The sequence below is a fragment of the Theropithecus gelada genome, chromosome 1 (assembly GCF_003255815.1).
Source record: "Theropithecus gelada isolate Dixy chromosome 1, Tgel_1.0, whole genome shotgun sequence".
NCBI classification, from domain to species: domain Eukaryota; kingdom Metazoa; phylum Chordata; class Mammalia; order Primates; family Cercopithecidae; genus Theropithecus; species Theropithecus gelada.
This window is the reverse complement of record NC_037668.1, coordinates 210316187-210335610: the sequence shown is the minus strand read 5'-3', so window position 1 is coordinate 210335610 and position 19424 is coordinate 210316187. Positions and strand designations below refer to the sequence as shown.

The 19424-nt window shown below is 38.8% G+C and overlaps 1 protein-coding gene across 1 annotated transcript in view; it reads left to right on the top strand.

The window, feature by feature from the left end:
* HEATR1 (HEAT repeat containing 1) overlaps positions 1 to 19424 on the top strand; it is a 58314-nt gene that overhangs the window by 24551 nt on the left and 14339 nt on the right. The window contains exons 21-32 of the mRNA XM_025369362.1: positions 5154 to 5323; positions 5703 to 5861; positions 7496 to 7738; positions 8070 to 8201; positions 10257 to 10360; positions 10531 to 10674; positions 11377 to 11495; positions 11591 to 11712; positions 13540 to 13668; positions 15756 to 15986; positions 16583 to 16709; positions 17947 to 18107. Of these exons, the coding sequence (XP_025225147.1) occupies positions 5154 to 5323; positions 5703 to 5861; positions 7496 to 7738; positions 8070 to 8201; positions 10257 to 10360; positions 10531 to 10674; positions 11377 to 11495; positions 11591 to 11712; positions 13540 to 13668; positions 15756 to 15986; positions 16583 to 16709; positions 17947 to 18107 (1841 nt within the window). The remainder of the gene's footprint in view (positions 1 to 5153; positions 5324 to 5702; positions 5862 to 7495; positions 7739 to 8069; positions 8202 to 10256; positions 10361 to 10530; positions 10675 to 11376; positions 11496 to 11590; positions 11713 to 13539; positions 13669 to 15755; positions 15987 to 16582; positions 16710 to 17946; positions 18108 to 19424) is intronic.

Sequence of the window (19424 nt, the reverse complement as noted above, 5' to 3'; positions counted from 1 at the left end):
AAGAACTTCACTTTTCCACTGGTATTGCTGCTAGACAGGCTGCCTGCCTCCCGCTGCTGCCCTGTCATCCATCTCCTCCTGCCTACCTGACGTACTTTGCATTTATGCTGTGGACACCGGTTGCAGTACTCCTGAACACAGGAGAGATGCACCTTGTTCTACTTGGAAGTTCAAAGACCAGACACTCGAGTCGCCTCAAGTGGAAGGCCGCTTATTGCGCATGCCCTGCGGGCTCTCCACTTTAGGGCTGCAGTGAGCTTCTAGCCCCACCTTATCTGTGAAGAGTCTAGGAATTATTGGTTGGCATCTGTTTTAATATATTTACAAAAATGTAGTGTTCATAAGTAAAACATGATACCATGTAATATAACATTAATGATACATAAATGTGTTTATATTACTAAATTTTTGTGTTCAGAAGTAAAAGGCAATACAATGTTATATGATATTATAATCATACAATATGACATAGTAATATAACACAATATTATGAGTTTTTGTCAGTAGCTTGGTAATCTAACCACCATTTATTATTTTCTATGCAGGTATGTATTATAAAAAGTCTTGCACATAGCAAGTCTTTGTTAAATGAATAAATACAATCTATTCTTTTTTTTTTTTTTTTTTTTTTAAAGAGACATAGTCTCACTTTGTTGCCTAGGCTGGAGTGCAGTGTCGTGATCTTGGCTCACTGCAACCTCCCCCTCCCAGGTTCAAGCATTCTCTTGCCCCATCCTCCCGAGTATCTGGGATTACAGGCACGCACCACCACACCCGGCTAATTTTTATATTTTTAATAGAGACGGGGTTTCACCGTGGTGGCCAGGGTTGTCTTGAACTCCTGACCTCAGGTGATCCACCCGCCTTGGCCTCCCAAAGTTCTGGAATGACAGGCATGAGCCACTGCGCCCAGCCAATACAAATCTATTCCTCCTGTCATTTGTGAGACTGTTGCAGTAAACTGAGGAACAGAGAGACAGATATGGGAGAATAGGAAGAATTTATTTTAGGATACGCACCAGCTTAGCGGATTCACATCCAAAAAGCTGAGCCTCGAACAAAGATGGAGTGGGGCCTTTTATAAGCAGGCTTACAAAAGCAAAACAAAGGCCGTTAATCATACAGTGCATAACTTGGGGCCTTGCATACCTGGTGGCCTTGTAGCTGCAGCGAAAGAAAAACAAGAACTGGCTAAACACAGACATTTGTAAAACAGTCATGCTTCAGAGGCCAGGGAAAGGAGTAACAGTAAAGGAATTTGTCTTTCTCTCTTTTTTTTTTTTTCCTTCGACCTTGCTCTAGGGGGGTGCGGGGGGTGTCTGGAGCCCATTCCTTTGGCCTTGGCTTTTCAGACACCGTTGTCTTACAGCTGTCCTTGAAGTGAGCTGCTAAGCAGAAGAAAACTTGTTTCTTTTATTGTTAACCCTTGCCTATCCTGTTACTTTTGTTGGAGTGGATGAATGCATATTTATTTTTAAATCTCTGCCTCAAGATGGGGGCTGCCTTTCATTTATTTTTTATGTCAAATCAATGTATTAAATCTATTTTTATGTTTAAAAGCAAACTCAAGTATTTTTTATTTTTACATAAAAACATGCTAGTGTAGATCTAGATAAAAGTAGTTGAAAGAATGAAATCACATAGACTTTTAAATGAAAGAACAAAAATTCTATAAGCTGATCATTTAAGTAAGTGGCTATAATTTTTGCTGGGTTCTAGTATCTTACTTGAACATGATAACTTTGGTAGTTGGTACTTTGAATTTGTCCTTGAATTTGGATATTGTAGAAGCTGTCCTTCACTCTTCAGGGAATATTACCAAATAGATATTTTGGCCCAAGCCTGCCCCTTGTGTGAATTAAACGTTCCAGCTATTTGTCCTTGACTTTGTTTTGTAAATTAACCATGTGAAAACCAGAAAGGATTTCCAGCTTTCATAGATGATACAGGTTGAGTGTCTCTTACCAACGTGCTTGGGACCAAAAGTGTTTGGGACTTCCGATTTTTTCAGATTTTAGAATATTTGCATCTACATAATGTAATATTTTGGCATTGGGACCTGGGTCTGAACACAATACATTTATGTTTTATATACACCTTTTGCACATAGCCTGAAGGTAATTTTATACAATTTTTAAAATTTTATTTTAGGAGACAGCGTCTCACTTTGTTGCCCAGGGTGTAGTGCAGTGGTGCAATCTCAGCTCATTGCAACCTCTCCCCACCCCCTCCACCCAGGCCCAAGCGGTCCTCCTACCTTAGCCTCGCAAGTACACGTGCCACCACGTGCCACCATGCCCAGCTAAGTTTTTATATTTTTGGTGGAGACAGGGTTTCGCTATATTGCCTAGGCTGAGCTCCTGAGCTCAAGTGATCCACCTGCCGTGGCCTCCCAGGTGCTGGGATTATAGGTGTGAGGCACCATACCCAGCCCTGTTTCAATTTTTAATTGCAGCCTTGAACTCCTCGGCTCAAGTCATCCTCCCATCTCAGCCTCCCTCATAGCTAGGACTATAGGCCTGCGCCACCATGCCTTACTAATTTTCTTGTTAAATTTTTTGTGGAGACGGAGTCTTGGTGATGTTGCCCAGACTAGTCTTGAACTCCTGGCCTCAAGTGATCCTCCTGCCTCAGCCTCCCAAAGTGCTGGGATTATAGGCATGAGCCTCTGCCCATCCTGTTTTATACAATATTTTTAATTTGTGCTTGAAACAAAGTTTGGGTACATGGACCCATTTTACTATCCTTTGTGGGCATGCTTGTGTGGAAGAATTTCGGTTTTGTGAAAAAGATATATTGCAGCTGCAGGGGGCTGGCTCTGTCTTTTTTTCTGTGGGGACGCTGAATAAACAGTTGTATGCCTGCATTTTCACTGCAGCCTGTCACGAGATCAGGTGTGGAATTTTCATATTGTCGTATGTCATATTGGTGCTCTGAAAATTTGAGATGTTGGATTTCTGGATCAACATTGCTCAGCCTATATGGACTTCTTAGGCAGGTTTGAAAGCTTGTCAAGCTTTATCTTAGTATTTCAGAAATGGAAAGTATAATTGATAATTTCTAGCAAAATATAAATGACTGTAGTTTGCTGCAGTAGATATGAAATAAAGCTTAAATAACTAATTACTGTAAAAGGAACTTAGGTACCTCTTTGTTCCAAAGACATCTTTTTAAAAACCCTAGCGCAGTTGGTCTCACAGATGCATTCTTACCAGATCTTTGAAGCAGATTTTTTCAATGTTGTTGAACTGGGCAGGGCATAGAGAAGGGAGGCTTCCAGATTCTTCGTTTAAAACTAGCATAACATTGAAAATTCAGAAAGCCTACAGACAAAAGAGTATATAGGCCATGTTGCTTTGAATGATGTTATGTAAAAATCCTAAATAAAATATTTGCAAATAGGCTTTAGCAGCATATTTATAAAAATCATTTACGTAGTTAGAGTTCATGCCCAGAACATAAAATTGGTTCAGTAAAAGGAACTATGTTAATATATAATTGACTGTGTCAGTGAAGGACAAAACCCATAAAATGTCCAAATATTTGAAAAGGCATTAGCCAAAAATAGTAATTATTCCTAATTGACAGCAAAATAGGAGTAACATGATCAAAAAATTCCTCAAATTAAAAGTTAGCATTTTCACTTCATAATTGGGAAAACAAAGGCATTCTTGTTAAAATCATCACTCTCATTGAACGTGATTCTAGAAGTACTAGCTGGCAGAAATAGACAAGTTTCAAATACTTATGGAATGTATGAATATAATAAAGCCGAAATCAAAGATCTGTGAGATGGTTATGTGGATTGTTAAATGGGACATCTGACTATCCATTTGGAAACATTAGAAAGTTTGACTGCAACCTCATTCCTTAGATAAAAATTTCATGTGAACTAAAGATTTAATATAAACTTAGCTTTGGCATTCGACGAAAGCATGAGGTACATATGATCTCTCTCTCTAAATATAGAGATAGATACTTTCTAAATTCACACAGAGTGGGGAGGGCCTTTTTAAGCAACAGAAAAAAGTAGAAGAAAAATTTGACTCTAACATTTCTCTATCAAAAAGTAAAATCAAAACACAGCAGTCTGGGACCAAGTGTTTGCAGAGAACAATGCACAGGTGGGTGATTTTCTGTGCACGCTTGTACAAGGCTGTATGCACAGGGGTGTTTGTGGCAGCATTGTTTTGATGACAGAAGAATAGAAACAACTTAAACTTTACCAGTAAGGTACCGGTTTTTAAAATATGGAAAATACATTGGAGTATACTTTACAATTAAAAAGAATGATTTGGCCGGGCATGGTGACTCACGCCTATAATCCCATCACTTTGGGAAGCCGAGGTGGGCGGATCACCTGAGGTTGGGAGTTCTAGACCAGCCTGACCAACATGGAGAAACCCCATCTCTACCAAAAATACAAAATTAGCTGGATGTGGTGGCGCATACCTCCAGCTACTCAGGAGGCTGAGGCAGGAGAATCGCTTGAACCTGGGAGGCAGAACTTTCATTATGTTCTCAAAGAAGCTTGTGTTACAAGCTCAAGCCTGGGCAACAAGAGCAAAACTCCCATCTCAAAAAAAAAAAAAAAAAGAATGATTGAATTTGGATATGTGTGTACTTACAGAAAACAGTCCCAAGAGTTGAGATGTGTCTGTTATCCCAGCACTTTGGGAGGCCGAGGTGGGTGGATCACTTGAGGTCAGTAGTTGGAGACCAGCCTGGCCAACATGGTGAAACCCAGTCTCTGCTAACAATACCAAAATTAGCCGGGCGTGTGGCGTGCACCTGTAATCCCAGCTGCTCGAGAGGCTGAGGCAGGAGAATTGCTTGAACCCAGGAGGCGGAGGTTGCAGTGAGCCAAGATTGCACCATTGTACAACGTCCAGCTCAGATATGAGAGTAGTTGGTGTAGAACAGGGTTTATAGTTTGCTCTTATTTGTGTATTTTCAAAAGAATGCACCTGGTAACATGCCTAACCTTTCTCTGGAATATTAAATATTCAAACAGTGAACAGTCTTCGGAGACGGGGTTTGAATTCGAAGGGATTCTTTTTATCTTTTTATCAAGTACCTTTGGTACTATGTAAATTTTGTACTGTTTCAATTTTTAAAATTGTTTCTTAAATTTTTTTCCCCTTTGGTTTTAGTGGTGACATCTTTACTCATTAACCTGGGAAGCTCCATAAAAGAAGTTCGTAGGGCTGCCATTCAGTGTCTCCAGGCCCTCAGTGGAGTGGCGTCCCCCTTTCATCTGATAATAGATCATTTGATTCCTAAAGCAGAGGAGATCACTTCAGATGCTGCCTATGTTATTCAGGTAAGCTCGTTAGCAAAGAAGATTGAGTGTGTTCATGCCTGTGTGTACTCATGAGCAATTTTCTCCATTCTTGACATTTCACTGTGTAGGGGTTTTGATGGACTAAGTCACTGAATTTAGGAACTGATAGGTCATTGTCTGTACATCTGTCTCCCCCTACTTTTTAAAAGATAGCAATGTCATATTTCAGTTTTGCTCTTTTCATCGGATAAAGGACTAGGGTATAGCTTTTCATAGTAAGCCAACTCTGTGTTTTTAATAACCTTTCTTATTAAGGTTTTAAGGAGAAATGGAAAAGTAAGAATCTTCCAAAATTAATATATTTAGCCTTTGTAGTTTCTTAACCCTTTTTTATCCAATTTCCTTTTTGGTATCTTAGGATTTGGCTACTTTATTTGAGGAACTACAGAGAGAAAAGAAACTGAAGTCTCATCAGAAGTTGTCTGAAACTTTGAAAAACTTACTTAGTTGTGTATATAGTTGCCCATCTTATATAGCAAAAGATTTGATGAAAGTACTTCAGGGAGTCCATGGTGAGGTATGTGCCGTTTAAGTGGATCGTACATTCCTGTGATGTTACTAAGGAATAGCTGTAACTGCTTGTGGGTGAGAAAGTCCGTTGTAAGAGTTGCATGTGTGCGCTCAGAAGAGATAAATGTAATACTTTTTGTTTTTTGTTTTTTTTTTTTTGAGACGGAGTCTGGCTCTGTCGCCCAGGCTGGAGTGCAGTGGCCAGATCTCAGCTCACTGCAAGCTCCGCCTCCCGGGTTTAAGCCATTCTCCTGCCTCAGCCTCCGGAGTAGCTGGGACTACAGGCGCCCGCCACCTCGCCCGGCTAGTTTTTTGTACTTTTTAGTAGAGAAGGGGTTTCACCGTGTTAGCCAGGATGGTCTCGATCTCCTGACCTCGTGATCCGCCCGTCTCGGCCTCCCAAAGTGCTGGGATTACAGGCTTGAGCCACCGCGCCCGGCTGAGATAAATGTAATATTAATTTGAGAGGGAGTTGAGTTGAGGTAGAGAAGAAAAGATACAAGATACAAAAACAAGTACTGGTGAGTTTCTTTTAATTTTAAAATTAAATGTGTTGTCCCCGTCTAATCATTGAGTTTATTCGAAATGAACTTCACAGTCTTGTGTCTCCTGGGGCTGCACTGCTAAAAGAAGCTGTTGGTTTATCTCTGTTTTTCAAGTGAAAATTCTATACAAAGGAATCTATTTGGACACGAGTCTGAAAATTCCAAAATCATTTACTCGTTTGTTATATATAATTAGAGCTTTCATTATGTTCTCAAAGAAGCTTGTGTTACAAAAGAAAGCAGTTGTGAAACACTCGTTGATGTGATGGCATGTGCTGACCAACAAAAAAAAGGTTGTGTCATCCCAGTGTTCCAGAAACGCCTGTGTGCTTCAGTCCTGGACTGACTGTGGGCTTAGAGAACTAAAATGAGTCAAATGGATTGAAGACCATTTGATTACATTTTTTTGGTAGGAACAAACAGGTTGCATTCAGCCCCTAGTTGTCCCTGGTATAGTTTAAATTAGGAATTGACAAATTTCTTGTGTAAAGGACCAGATAGGAAATATTTTATGCTTTCAGGGCCACACCAGTCTCTGTTGCAGCTACTCATCTCTGCAGTTGTATCAGGAAAGCAGCCACATACAGGGTGTAAACAAATGAGCATGGCTATGTTTCAATAAATAAAATTTACAAAAGCAGGTGGTCTGTTGAATTGACCTGCAAGCCATAATTTGCTGGCCCCTAGTTTAGCAGTTAAAGATTCACATACATAATTTGAAGTAATATTAATTATACCAAGTTGGAAGCATTGAAGGCTACATACAGTGTTTTAGGGGATGTTAAACTTTATTTTTATTCTCTAAAGTTTTAGTTTGTGTTTTCTTTTCTCAAGTCTTGAGGGATGCTCACAGATTATCTTTCTGCTCATCTCTGAAGGGTTTAGAACTTTTGAGCATTACACATGAACTATCAGAAAGGACCTGAGTGCCTCAGTGTGAGTTAATAGCTGTCCCCATGTCTAAGAAGTTGTCATCATTGGGTTTTTTCCTCCAGGCTAAACTCCCATCTTCTGACAGGCTTTGAGTGTCTCTGTAGGGTGAGCAAAAATGTATCAGTATACATAACTATTTACTTATAAGTCTTTCGATCTTTAGATGGTGCTTTCTCAGCTATTGCCTATGGCTGAACAACTGCTAGAAAAGATCCAGAAGGAGCCCACAGCTGTGCTGAAAGATGAGGCCATTGTTTTGCATCTCGCTCTGGGAAAGTATAATGAATTTTCAGCTTCCCTTTTAAATAAGGATCCAAAGAGTCTAGATATATTTATAAAAGCTGTGCACGCAACAAAGGAACTTTATGCAGGAATGCCAACCATTCAGATCACAGCCCTTGAAAAGGTCAGTGATTTCTTTCAGAAACTAAGGCATAGCATGTTCAAGCATTTAAAGGTAGAAGGCAACAGGAACAGCGTTAAAAAAAAACAAAAAAGCTTTAATTTATTTGGAGAAGATAGTTACAGGTGGACTAGGCATGTTTTAAAGGAATATGATGTATTTGACCCATTTTTGAAAACTGAATGTTGTACATGGGTCATTAAAACGAATTGCATTTTAACCGACACAATTAAATGGAAACAATTTTATATTTTGAGAGAGGTTGATATAAAAATTATTTCTGGAGTTTAAACTTGTTCACTGAACTCAGTTGCCTTTTTTCTACCCCCTCTAGATTACAAAACCATTTTTTGCAGCCATATCAGATGAAAAAGTTCAGCAGAAGCTTTTAAGAATGTTGTTTGATTTATTGGTGAACTGTAAAAACTCACATTGTGCTCAGACTGTCAGCAGTGTTTTTAAAGGGGTAAGCTGCAAACTTCCTGTAATTTTTTTATTAATGTTTAGTGTCTTCCGAAGGACACCATGTTTAAGAGTCCTGCATTTTATAGTGCTTGTAAGAGGTCAGATACATTAACAAAAATCATGGAAAAGTGAGTCATAGAGAGGCATAAAATAAAAATTTTAAATCTTTACCATTATTTTATTTTATGAAATATTTGTTGATAATTTTAACCAGATAGGGTGTGTAGGAATATGTGTGTGTGTGATCTTACTCATATTACATGGAATCTACCTATTCCTTTATGCAAGGAATAGGAATGAGTGAGTGGCTCAATATTGAACGGGGTAACATTATTCTACTTAATTGTTTTAGTTTAAATGTTATGTTTTAATTTAATTCTACTTAATTTAGTTGTTTAATGACTTGTAATGGAATTGAAATTCTGCTTGTTGGTTTTATATGTATATTGAAACCTAGCTATTATCAGAATAGCCACCTGGTTATTCTGTTTTTTGAATATAGGATAATATAAAGTTCTAGTATCTAGATTCAGCAGTTCTCAGAATTTTAACATATTTACTTAATCTTTTTTCCTTCTTTTTCTTTGCTGAAGTATTTTAAAGAAAATCTCAAAATGTCATGCGCTTTCATCCCTCTGTGCTTCAGTGTGCATCTTTTGAAAAGTGGATACGACTACAATGGCATTAGAATTAAAAAAAATTAATAATTCCTTGATATTATCTAATACCTAGTTCATAATCATATTTCCATGGTTATCTCAAAAGTGTTTTTTATAGTTGTTCTCTTAATCAGAATCCAAAGATTTAGTCGTGATGTTAGAACCTTATAAAAGGAGATATCTGGATCCCACCCCATATCTAAAGAATCTCTGGGGCTATGAATCTGTTTTTGTGCGTGTGTGTATATGTCTTATTCCTGCCCAGCTGATTAGAATATACATATCTAATCCGGCACTTGGAAACCATTGGTATGGATGATTCTATGTTGCGTTACTAGTTTTCCACTCTAAGGGATGAACGTGAAATTGAGTGACTCTGGACTGGAGAAGTGATACCATATCATAATCACGACAAGTGCAGGGCTGTAACTTGAGACTCCCAAGACAAATTATATAGAAAGCAAGTGCATGGTAGTAGGAGAGCTTAGTTAAAATGAAAATCTGAAGATGAATTTATGTTGGCTATTGCTTTTGGTTTATACCCTCCCCTACTTTGCTTTCTTCTCATTCTGGTTTTTCAAGAGGTCTGTAACAAGGTAGTAGCCGCCAGTGCTGGGTGGGTGCAGATGTATGTCCAGTAAGTCATTCTTCTCTCTTAATTGAATAAATCCTTCCTAGGGGTTAATGTCTGATTTTAGTCTTAATATTTTTAAGGAAATGTTGGAAAAATTGGAATCACAAAAAAACACATTTTTAGGAGGCTTCAAATATAGTACTAATTAAGTGCTAATTGAATTGAGCTAAGATCTAGTCCAAATGAGAACATCTTAAAGAATTTAAAGGATTATTAGAAGGAAAGTGTTAGCCCAAATTCCTCCCTCTTCTATTTGACAGTGGGCTAGGGAGCATATGAGATACTTGCTAGACATGTCATATCAGCCAGAAATAAGATTGGCCTTAAATGTCAGGCCAGTTGTACTTTGACTACAAAAATTATTTTGGTTACCAGAATACACTCGATTATGTGAAACACTCTCATGGTCTGTGACAATAAATATATACCGTATGATAAATTAAGTATATACTGGTGAGAGTATAGGTATGCAAGGTACACTAAGTGAAACATACCAAGGTACAGAGCAATGTGTATAGTATGTTTCTATTTATGTTTTTTAATAGAATCTTTACTTAGCCATTGGTATACGGAAAGTTTTTAAAAGGATGCTTAAGAAATTGTCAGTGATGTTTGCCTTTGGTGATTGGGCTGGGGTATGAAGTGGCATAAAGACATAAAAATGGACGTAAATGCTTTCATTGTATGTCTTAATCTAACATATATTGCTCTAATTTTATCCCAATGGATTATATCATCAACTGTTCTTCCTTCAATATTTCAGATTTCCGTTAATGCTGAACAAGTCAGAATAGAACTGGAGCCACCAGATAAAGCTAAACCCTTGGGCACAGTTCAGCAAAAAAGAAGGCAAAAAATGCAGCAGAAGTAAGAGCTACAAATGCATTGAGCACTTGCTGTTGTTCCCCTGACTTGAAATGTTAAGAAACCTTGGAACTTTTTGATACCCATCAATTTGCTATAATCAGGCACAGTGGTTTTTACTTAGCACATGATAGGGTTTGCTTTTCCAACTTTTTGTCTTCTCCGTTTTCCAGAAAATCACAAGATCTAGAATCTGTCCAGGAAGTTGGAGGTTCCTACTGGCAAAGAGTAACTCTCATCCTGGAATTACTGCAGCACAAAAAGAAGCTCAAAAGTCCTCAGATATTGGTGCCAACTCTTTTTAACTTGCTATCAAGGTAGTGACACTTGGCTTTGATCTGTGAGAGAACAGGACTCTGATTCTTGCCCATCTTATCTAACATTCTCTTTTCAACATACTCTTCTCTTGTTTAGATAGTCTGTAAAATAAAGCAAGTACTATAGGTGAAATTAAAAGATTGGTTTTAGGTATCCATTGCCAGTACCCCAAACTGACCTTAGTGTCCTGTGTCATGTAGTAAATGACTACTCGCTTTACAGCCTACTTTCCTCTGAACTTTTTAGTAACATGCCTGGGGCATCATTACTTGTATTTCAAGATATAATGTTGAATTTATATAGATATATATGTGTGTGTGTATATAGTATTTGCTATCTATATTTTCATATATAGATGTATATATTTTATATAGATAGATTTGTGTGTGTGTATAAATTGAGTATGAATTGTAGAGTGTGCTTTCATGTGAAAGGCAAAGTAATTCTGAAGGTTGTCCTGTAAGATTCCAAATAGGTTAATAGAAAGTGCAATAGAGAGGAAGTGGAATTTGACATAGCACCTGTCTATATAAGAGAAAATTAGAGTTAGAAATCTTATATCTTATTTCTAGACTTCATGTTTAATGGTAGTATTTTAGTTATTCCTTATTGAATATGAGTTCTGGACAACGGTCATTAATGCAGCCATGAATTGTACAACTTTTACATTTCCTATCATTTCTCTTTTGGGTGTCCTGAAGGTGTTTAGAGCCCTTGCCACAAGAGCAGGGAAATATGGAATACACCAAACAGTTAATTCTTAGTTGTCTGCTCAACATCTGCCAGAAACTCTCTCCGGATGGTGGCAAAATACCCAAAGGTGGGTACTTTTTGGAAGGAAAGGTTAGAAAAATTACCTGCTTTGAGTGTGAGTGCACCTGCCACTTAGGGTTTTTGTCTTTCTCACCACTGTAGATGTTTTAGATGAGGAGAAGTTCAATGTGGAGTTGATAGTTCAGTGCGTCCGCCTTTCGGAGATGCCGCAGACCCATCACCACGCCCTTTTACTTTTGGGCACTGTGGCTGGAATATTTCCGGTAAGTGTTAATGATACAAGGTTTTAGCAGATATTTCGGAGATTTTTCTTCCACAGAAATGCACTGGCACCTATTGATTTTAAATTTAATCAATTAGGCTTTGGAATCTTCCAGCACTGGTGAGACTCAGCCCTGCCTCTTCATAGCTGGGACTCTATGAGCCAGTTGATCTTGCTAAGCTTTGGTTTCCCTTTTTATCAAGTGGGAATAATAACCTTCTTCACCGGATTGTTGGGGGAATTCAGTTGGATAATTTATGGTTAGTATTTAGCACAACACCTGTACACTATCTATCTAATAAAACAGTGGGCATTAGTGTTATTTGGGAAAAGTTAATATCTCATTTATCCTCAAGTAATCCTCAAAATAACCTTTAACCAGTGACTTAAGAAAATTAATTTGATCACAAACTATATGATTTAAAGAAATCATGTCCCCTTTATGAAAAACATCATTTAAACATTTGTAAAGAGATTGAAACTATTTTCATATTGCGGATTTAGGTCAGAGGTTTTTAACCTGGGGTTCTCTGTGAGCTTTAGCGGGTCTTAATGTACTGAAATCATATGCAAGGTTTTATATCTGTGGGGTTTTTTTTCTTTGTAAGAGAGTCTGTGCTTCTCAAAGGGGTTAATAATCCAGAAATAGTTAAGAATCATTAATATTTTTTCTGTTTTTATTGAAATATAGTTCAGATGCCATAAAATTCACCCATTTAATAAGTATACAGTTGATTTTAGTCTATTCACAAAGTTTGTGTAATCACCACCACGATCTACTTTAAGAGCATTTTCATCACCCCAGAAAAGAAACTCTACACCCATTAACAGTCACTCTTCCTCCCCCTCCTCCCTGCCACCACCACCACCACCACCCTGCTCCTGGCCACTAGTAATTCATTTTCCGTCTCTGTCGATGCCTATGCTGGACATGTCATATAAATTGAGTCATGCAGTATGTGGCCCTCTGTGTCTGGTTTCTTTTGCTTAGCATAGCGTTTCTGAGGTTCATTCATGTTGAAGCTTGAATCCGTATTCCTTTTATGACTGAATAATATTGTTGTATGTGTATGCCACATTTTGTTTATCTGTTCATCGGTTGATGGACATTTGGATTGTTTCTACTTTGGGGCTATTATAAATTATGTTGCTATGAATATTCTAGACCAGGTTTTGTGTGGACACGTTTTCATATCTCCTGGGTATATATACCTAGGAGTGGAATTATTGGGTCAAACGGAATTTTATGTTTAACTTTTGAGTAACTTGCGAGACTGTTTTCCATAGTGGCCACACCATTTTGCTTCCAGCCTGTAAAGATCCCATTTCTTCACATCCTTGCCAGTACTTGCTATTGTCTTTTTTATCACCATTCTAGCGGGTGTGAAGTAGTATTTGTGCTTATATTCTTTTCGTATGAATTTTTTCTTCGGAGAAATGTCTTTTCAAATCCTTTGCCTGTTTTTTAATCAGGTTATTTCTCTTTTTATTGGTGAGTTGTAATGAATCATCGAAATGGAAAATGTTAGCCTGAGCAGGAATATCACTTGTGGCCAGGAGTTCAAGACCAGCTTGGGTAACATAGCAAGACCCCATCCTTATAAAAAGGAAAAAGAAAAAAAATTAGCTGGGCATGGTATCGTGCACCTGTAGTCCTAGCCACTCAGGAGGCTGAGGTGGAAGGATTGCTTGAGCTCAGGAGTCCAAGGTTACAGTGAACTATGATCACACAACTGCACCCCAGCCTAAATGACAGAGCGAGACCCTATCTCTTAAAAAAAAAAAATTAGTAGAAATAGAAAATGTTGATAGTTATGTTTTCTTTCAGGATAAAGTTCTACACAATATCATGTCTATTTTTACATTTATGGGAGCCAATGTCATGCGCCTGGATGATACTTACAGTTTTCAGGTTATTAACAAGACAGTGAAAATGGTTATTCCCGCACTTATTCAGGTAAGCTCTCTTTTTACCATCCTGCGGTTTCTTTTTTTAATTTAAGAATTTTGCGTATAAATGACATTAAAAGCCTGGTTTTTTTTGTTTGTTTATTTGTTTTAATATCCTCAACAATTGTATAAAAGCCTTTCTGAAATGCTCAGATACATTGCCCTTAAGTTTTAGAATGCTGAAGCTAAGAAGCAGTCTGGGCAATGTCTTTCCCAATAATCCAAACATGTTATAGCTGGTTCTGCTGTGCTCTGTGTGTGTACCTGGAAGTGTCTTAACATCATTTGGATGGGGTAAATTTACATCCACCATCTATTTCAGGACACTGCATCAGTTTGATAGTACCTTCTTACATGTTGATGAGGATAGGAACTTTTAGAGCTACAGTGACAAATTTGTTAACATGCAGTTTAGCAGATGTTTGCCAAGCATTAACTCAGAGAGAGAGGTGAGATGTTCTCTCTGCCAGTAAGGAATGAACAATTCAAAAGTTAAAAGTAGCCTCAAGAATAAAAGAGCTTGGTCATCTGCTTGAGTTTTCTATGTACCCTCACTTGTTAATTAATGTCTTTTCTCATGCTATTGACCATCCCAGGGATCACCATATTCAGCACCTTCTTTTAACCTTAGTATTAGATGGGTGTTCTCAGTGTCCACCAAGTTGGCAAGTATAGGATATATACCTAAAAAGAAAAATAATAATATGCATTCATATGGTCAGTGCCAGTCAAGTAAATGCTAAAGAGTTCAGAATAGGAGATAGTCCATATGGGACAGGATGACCAGAAGGTTCTGTAAGAAAATTTGAACCGGTGTGAAAGAAGATAGGATTTGTTCAGTGATGGCAGAGCCAATAGTATGAGAAAAGGCATGATCTAGGAATGTTCACAGTGTGTTTGAAGAATGTAATGGTGATAGATGGATGGAGAGCAGAGGGTTGAGACAGGTAGACGTTGGTTTAGTCATTCATTCAAGTGTTTTCTGTCATGTATTCAACGACTGTATTTTGATCACCAATACCTGGAATAAAATGGTTCAACCTTTATTCCGAAAGCAGCAAGAAGTTGCTGGCCTTTTCTGTGCTCTGCTTATCTTCATTCTTCTTGAGGCACAACCCAAATCCTGCGTGATTTATGCAGTGTTCCCAGGCAGCCTAAGTGGACTCGCTATCAGTGTCACGTATTTGGCATCTGCTGTTACTGCCTCCTGTTATCTTTTCACATATGTATTCTGTTTCTTTTGTTTGTTTGTTTGTTTGAGACTGAGTTTTGCTCTTGTTGCCCAGGCTAGAGTGCAATGGCATGATCTCGGGTCACTGCAACCTCCGCCTCCTGGTTTCAAGTGATTCTCCTGCCTCAGCCTCCCGAGTAGCTGGGACTACAGGCAGGAACCACCACACCCAGCAATTTTGTATTTTTAGTAGAGATGGGGTTCACCATGTTGGCCTGGCTGGTCTTGAACTCCTGGCCTTAGGTGATCTGCCCACCTTGGCCTCCCAAAGTGTTGGGATTATAGGCGTGAGCCACTGCGCTCGGCCATGTATCCTGTTTCTACAGAAAATAAACCTCCTTTGGGGCAGGGCTCATATCATACACTTTGTATTCCCCTCAGGGCTAAATAGCACCTGGGACATGATAGTTACTTACTGAATATTTATTGTTAGGGCTTTGATTATTAAAACTCTTGTGGCTGACTGAGTGTGGTGACATGCACCTGTAACACCAGCACGTTGGGGGCTGAGGTGGGATTATTTGAGGCCAGGAGTTTGAGACCAGCCTGGTCAACATAGCAAAAGCCCGTCTCTACAAAAATTTTTAAAAAGTGGTGGCGGGGGTTCTGGGGTGTCCCAGCTTCTTGGGAGGCTGGGGTAGGAGGATCGCTTTGAGCTTAGGAAATCCAGGCTATGGTGAGATATGGTCACGCCACTGCACTTCATCTTGGGCCACGGAGAAAGACCCTGTCTCTAAAAAAATAAATAAAATTCTTCTGGTAACTTCTTGGGGCCCATCTAAAAGCCTTATCTTTTCCACCTAAAGCTTGTTTTGTGGAAGATTACTTGCACCTACTTACTATCTCTGCTTGCTGTTTTGCAGTCTGACAGTGGAGATTCTATAGAAGTTTCAAGAAACGTTGAAGAGATCGTGGTAAAAATCATTAGTGTATTTGTGGATGCACTGCCACACGTCCCGGAGCACAGGCGCCTGCCCATCCTTGTTCAGCTTGTTGATACACTGGGTGCAGAGAAATTCCTCTGGGTTCTCCTCGTCTTGCTTTTTGAACAGTATGTCACAAAAACAGTGCTGGCGGCTGCCTATGGAGAAAAGGTCAGAACCTAGGGTGGGAAGATAAGGAAAATGGTGATTTACACAGATTTTATGTTATTGTCCAGTTTAAACATGGGGCTGGTGATGCCTAATGTGTGTTATTTAGAACCTTTTTGCTCAGAACCTTTTTCAAAAAGGTTTTTGGCATTTAAAAGAATTTCATTCAGAGCCCGTAGCACTCTGAATATCCTCAGTTGCAGCAAAACATCTGAGGGTGAATTAACTTTTCTGTGAAACAGATCTGGTGCCATGCAGGTGGTTCTGTTTTGAGCCCAGGAGAGTATGGCTGATGAGTAATCAAACAGCATCTCTTCAAAGTGGTTTTGAAGGCAGTTTGTGGGGAAATAGAGGAGCCTCCGTGTCCCTGAAGTTAGTAAGACACAAACACGGGTGATTGTTTGGAAAAGCCCTGTTTGGATAAGTCAAGGACCATTTTTAAATGACTTCTTAGACATGGGATCTGCGAGTAGATCTTGACCTACTCTAAATAAAGTAGTATACTCTTTTCTGCTAGAAATCCTAATGCACATTATCCTGAAATTATGCCTTCACAATTCCTAAGTACAGATTTATTACTTTTTTCTCTTTCTACACAGGATGCTATTTTAGAAGCAGACATTGAATTTTGGTTTTCAGTCTGTTGTGAGTTTAGTGTCCAGCATCAGATACAAAGCTTGATGAATATCCTCCAGTACTTACTAAAGCTGCCAGAGGAAAAAGAAGGTAAGTGTAGATCGGGTGTCACTTACCGTTCAATCTGAAAGCTAAGGAGAAACAGAAGAGAATATAGGTTATCCTTAGTACATCTTCAGAAGGATTTTTAAAGTAAGTTAATCATTTTAATTTGATTGTGTACTTTCTTGAATCCTTATGGAAAATAGTCGGAATTCCATTTGCCATTCCTCACACATTGTCTTTTATACCTCTGTGCCCTGTGCTTACATCTTGGCTGTGGAATGTTGCTGGTATCCAGGATGAGTTAGGTTCGAATGACAGTAAATGATCAGGACCTCGTTAGCTGTCTCTCAGCTTCTCATTAAAATATCTGAAGACATGTACATGAAAAGAAAAAAAGTGGGTACCACAGGAGTGGCAGCAAAATATTAAAATTGTACCATACAGCAGAGCCTTCAAGAAAATCCCACTAACCGCAGCACCACTGAGGCTGGCTTGGGAAAGGGTTGATGAAGCCAGGTGTGATGGTATCAGCCTGTGGTCCCAGCTACCCAGGAGAGTGAGACAGGAGGATTACTTTAGCCCGGTTCAAGACCAGCCTTAGCAACATAGTAAGACCCCATCTCTAAAAATTTTTATTTCGTTAAGAAAGGGTTGACATGTTGAAAGTTCTTAGTGTTCTACTCTTCGAAGCAGAACAACAAGGCACGTTAGAAAGAAGATACTCTAAGAGCTCCGCGGAGACTGTTTTCTGCATGGCCAGCCATTGGCCCTGTCATCCTGTTTGGCCGGGCAGTGACTTGTCCTATCCTGCAGTCAGCTCAGGTTTGGCAGGGACAGACGCGGGAGGTCCCTGGAGAGTATGTGGTGATGTGGGTAAGGAAATGTCTTAGCAGTAAGTCATTCTGTAGGATAGAGGTTTTTAACACTGCACTGCCAACCCCATTTACATTAGATACATTTAATAAAGAAATCTACATCTGCAGTTGGAAGTTCAAAGGCTCCTTCTGTGATATGGTCTTCTTCCATTTGATTGTCCACTTTCCCTGTTTTGTTTTTTGTCTTAAACACTCGCTTCTCAGGGCCATTGGGTACTTTCTTGGCAAATACACTCATGTTTTTCACTAATTTAGAAGAGGAGAAACTGGATGTAATAGACGAATAAATTTCTCTGTGAAAATGTTATCCCATTAACCATCCTTTACTTGAAAGGTCATATCTATTAATTCTGTATGAAGGATTTGAGTGAAAGTGAATTGGGTCACTTGTTTTGTTGCTGTTTCAGAAACCATTTCCAAAGCAGTGTCTAATAAGAGTGAATCACAAGAAGAAATGCTACAGATTTTTAATGTAGAGACTCACACTAGCAAGCAACTGCGGCATTTTAAATTTTTGTCAGTGTCCTTCATGTCTCAGCTCCTGTCTTCCAATAATTTTCTGAAAAAGGTAATATGTTCTTTAAATGTGTTTATAAAAAGGTAATTCTGCTGTTTCCAAGGGAACTGTGTTTTCAGTTAGTAGAAGTAGCTTGGTAAATGGCTTATGAAAATGTGAGGCATGCCTTTAAAGATAATAGAAAAAAAAGTACATTTCACTCTGAAAAACTGTTCGTCACGATCTACTGAGATTGAACATAATGTAAACTCTATGTTCAGTGGTTTCATTCTTAAGTGTTGTGTACCCACCAGAAGTATATGAACATGTACACCAAAAAAACTACACGAATGTTTATCATATTCATAACATTCTTCGTGGTAGCACAAAGTTGGTAACAACTCAAATGTCTACCAGCAGAGTAGATAAATTGCCTGTGTTTTATTTTATTTTGTGAGACAGGTCTCACTCTGTGTCCCAGGCTGAAGTGCGGCAGAGTCATCATGGCTCACTGCAACCTGGAACTCCTGGGCTCAAGCAATCCTCTTGCCTCAGCCTCCCAAGTAGCTGGGACTATAGGCGTGTGCCACCTACGTCTGGCTAGTTTTAAAACTTTTTTTTATAGAGATGAGTTCTCGCTATATTGTCCAGGCTGATGTCAAATTCCTGGCCTCAAGCGATCCTCCTACCTCAGACTCCCATAGTGCTAGGATTACAGGCATGAGCCACCATGCCGAGCCTTTCTTTACCATGCCCAGCCTTTCTTTACCTGGATATAGTGAGTTCTGCATGTATGATTTGTGTACATCTCTGTTTGTGTATTAAACTTGTTTAAATAATGAGAGAAAAGAAAGGAAAGAAAGGAATATCATGACCAGGAATATAAAAATGGTTTGACATTAGAGTACTGTAAAGTACATTAAGTCCTATAATGCATTAACAGATGAAGAAGGGAAAACATATGATCATTTTACATTTTACAGTGAAATAATTCAGCAGATTCAATACTCATTCACAACTTAAGAAAATCCTCTCGGCAGTGCAGGATAGATGGGAATTACTCTGGCCTAATAAAGGTGACAATCTGAAGCTTGTGGTTTATATCATACCTAATGATGAAATATTAATGGTGTGCCTGCTGCAGTCAGGGACAAGAATGCCCTCTGTCATTGTTTCTATTCAGGAAAAGAAATGAAGTGTAAGAAACAGGGAAGAAGAGAATCAGCAATTAGAACTAATAATGAGTTCAGTAAGCTTGCTTGAGAGAGATCAGTGTAGACACTATCTAGAGATAAGTGTAGGTCGTGATCTGTATCAAGTAAGCTGGCTGAACTAATTAGTCTCACACACCGTTACTAATATTATTCCTCAAATTAGAAAACAGAGTAG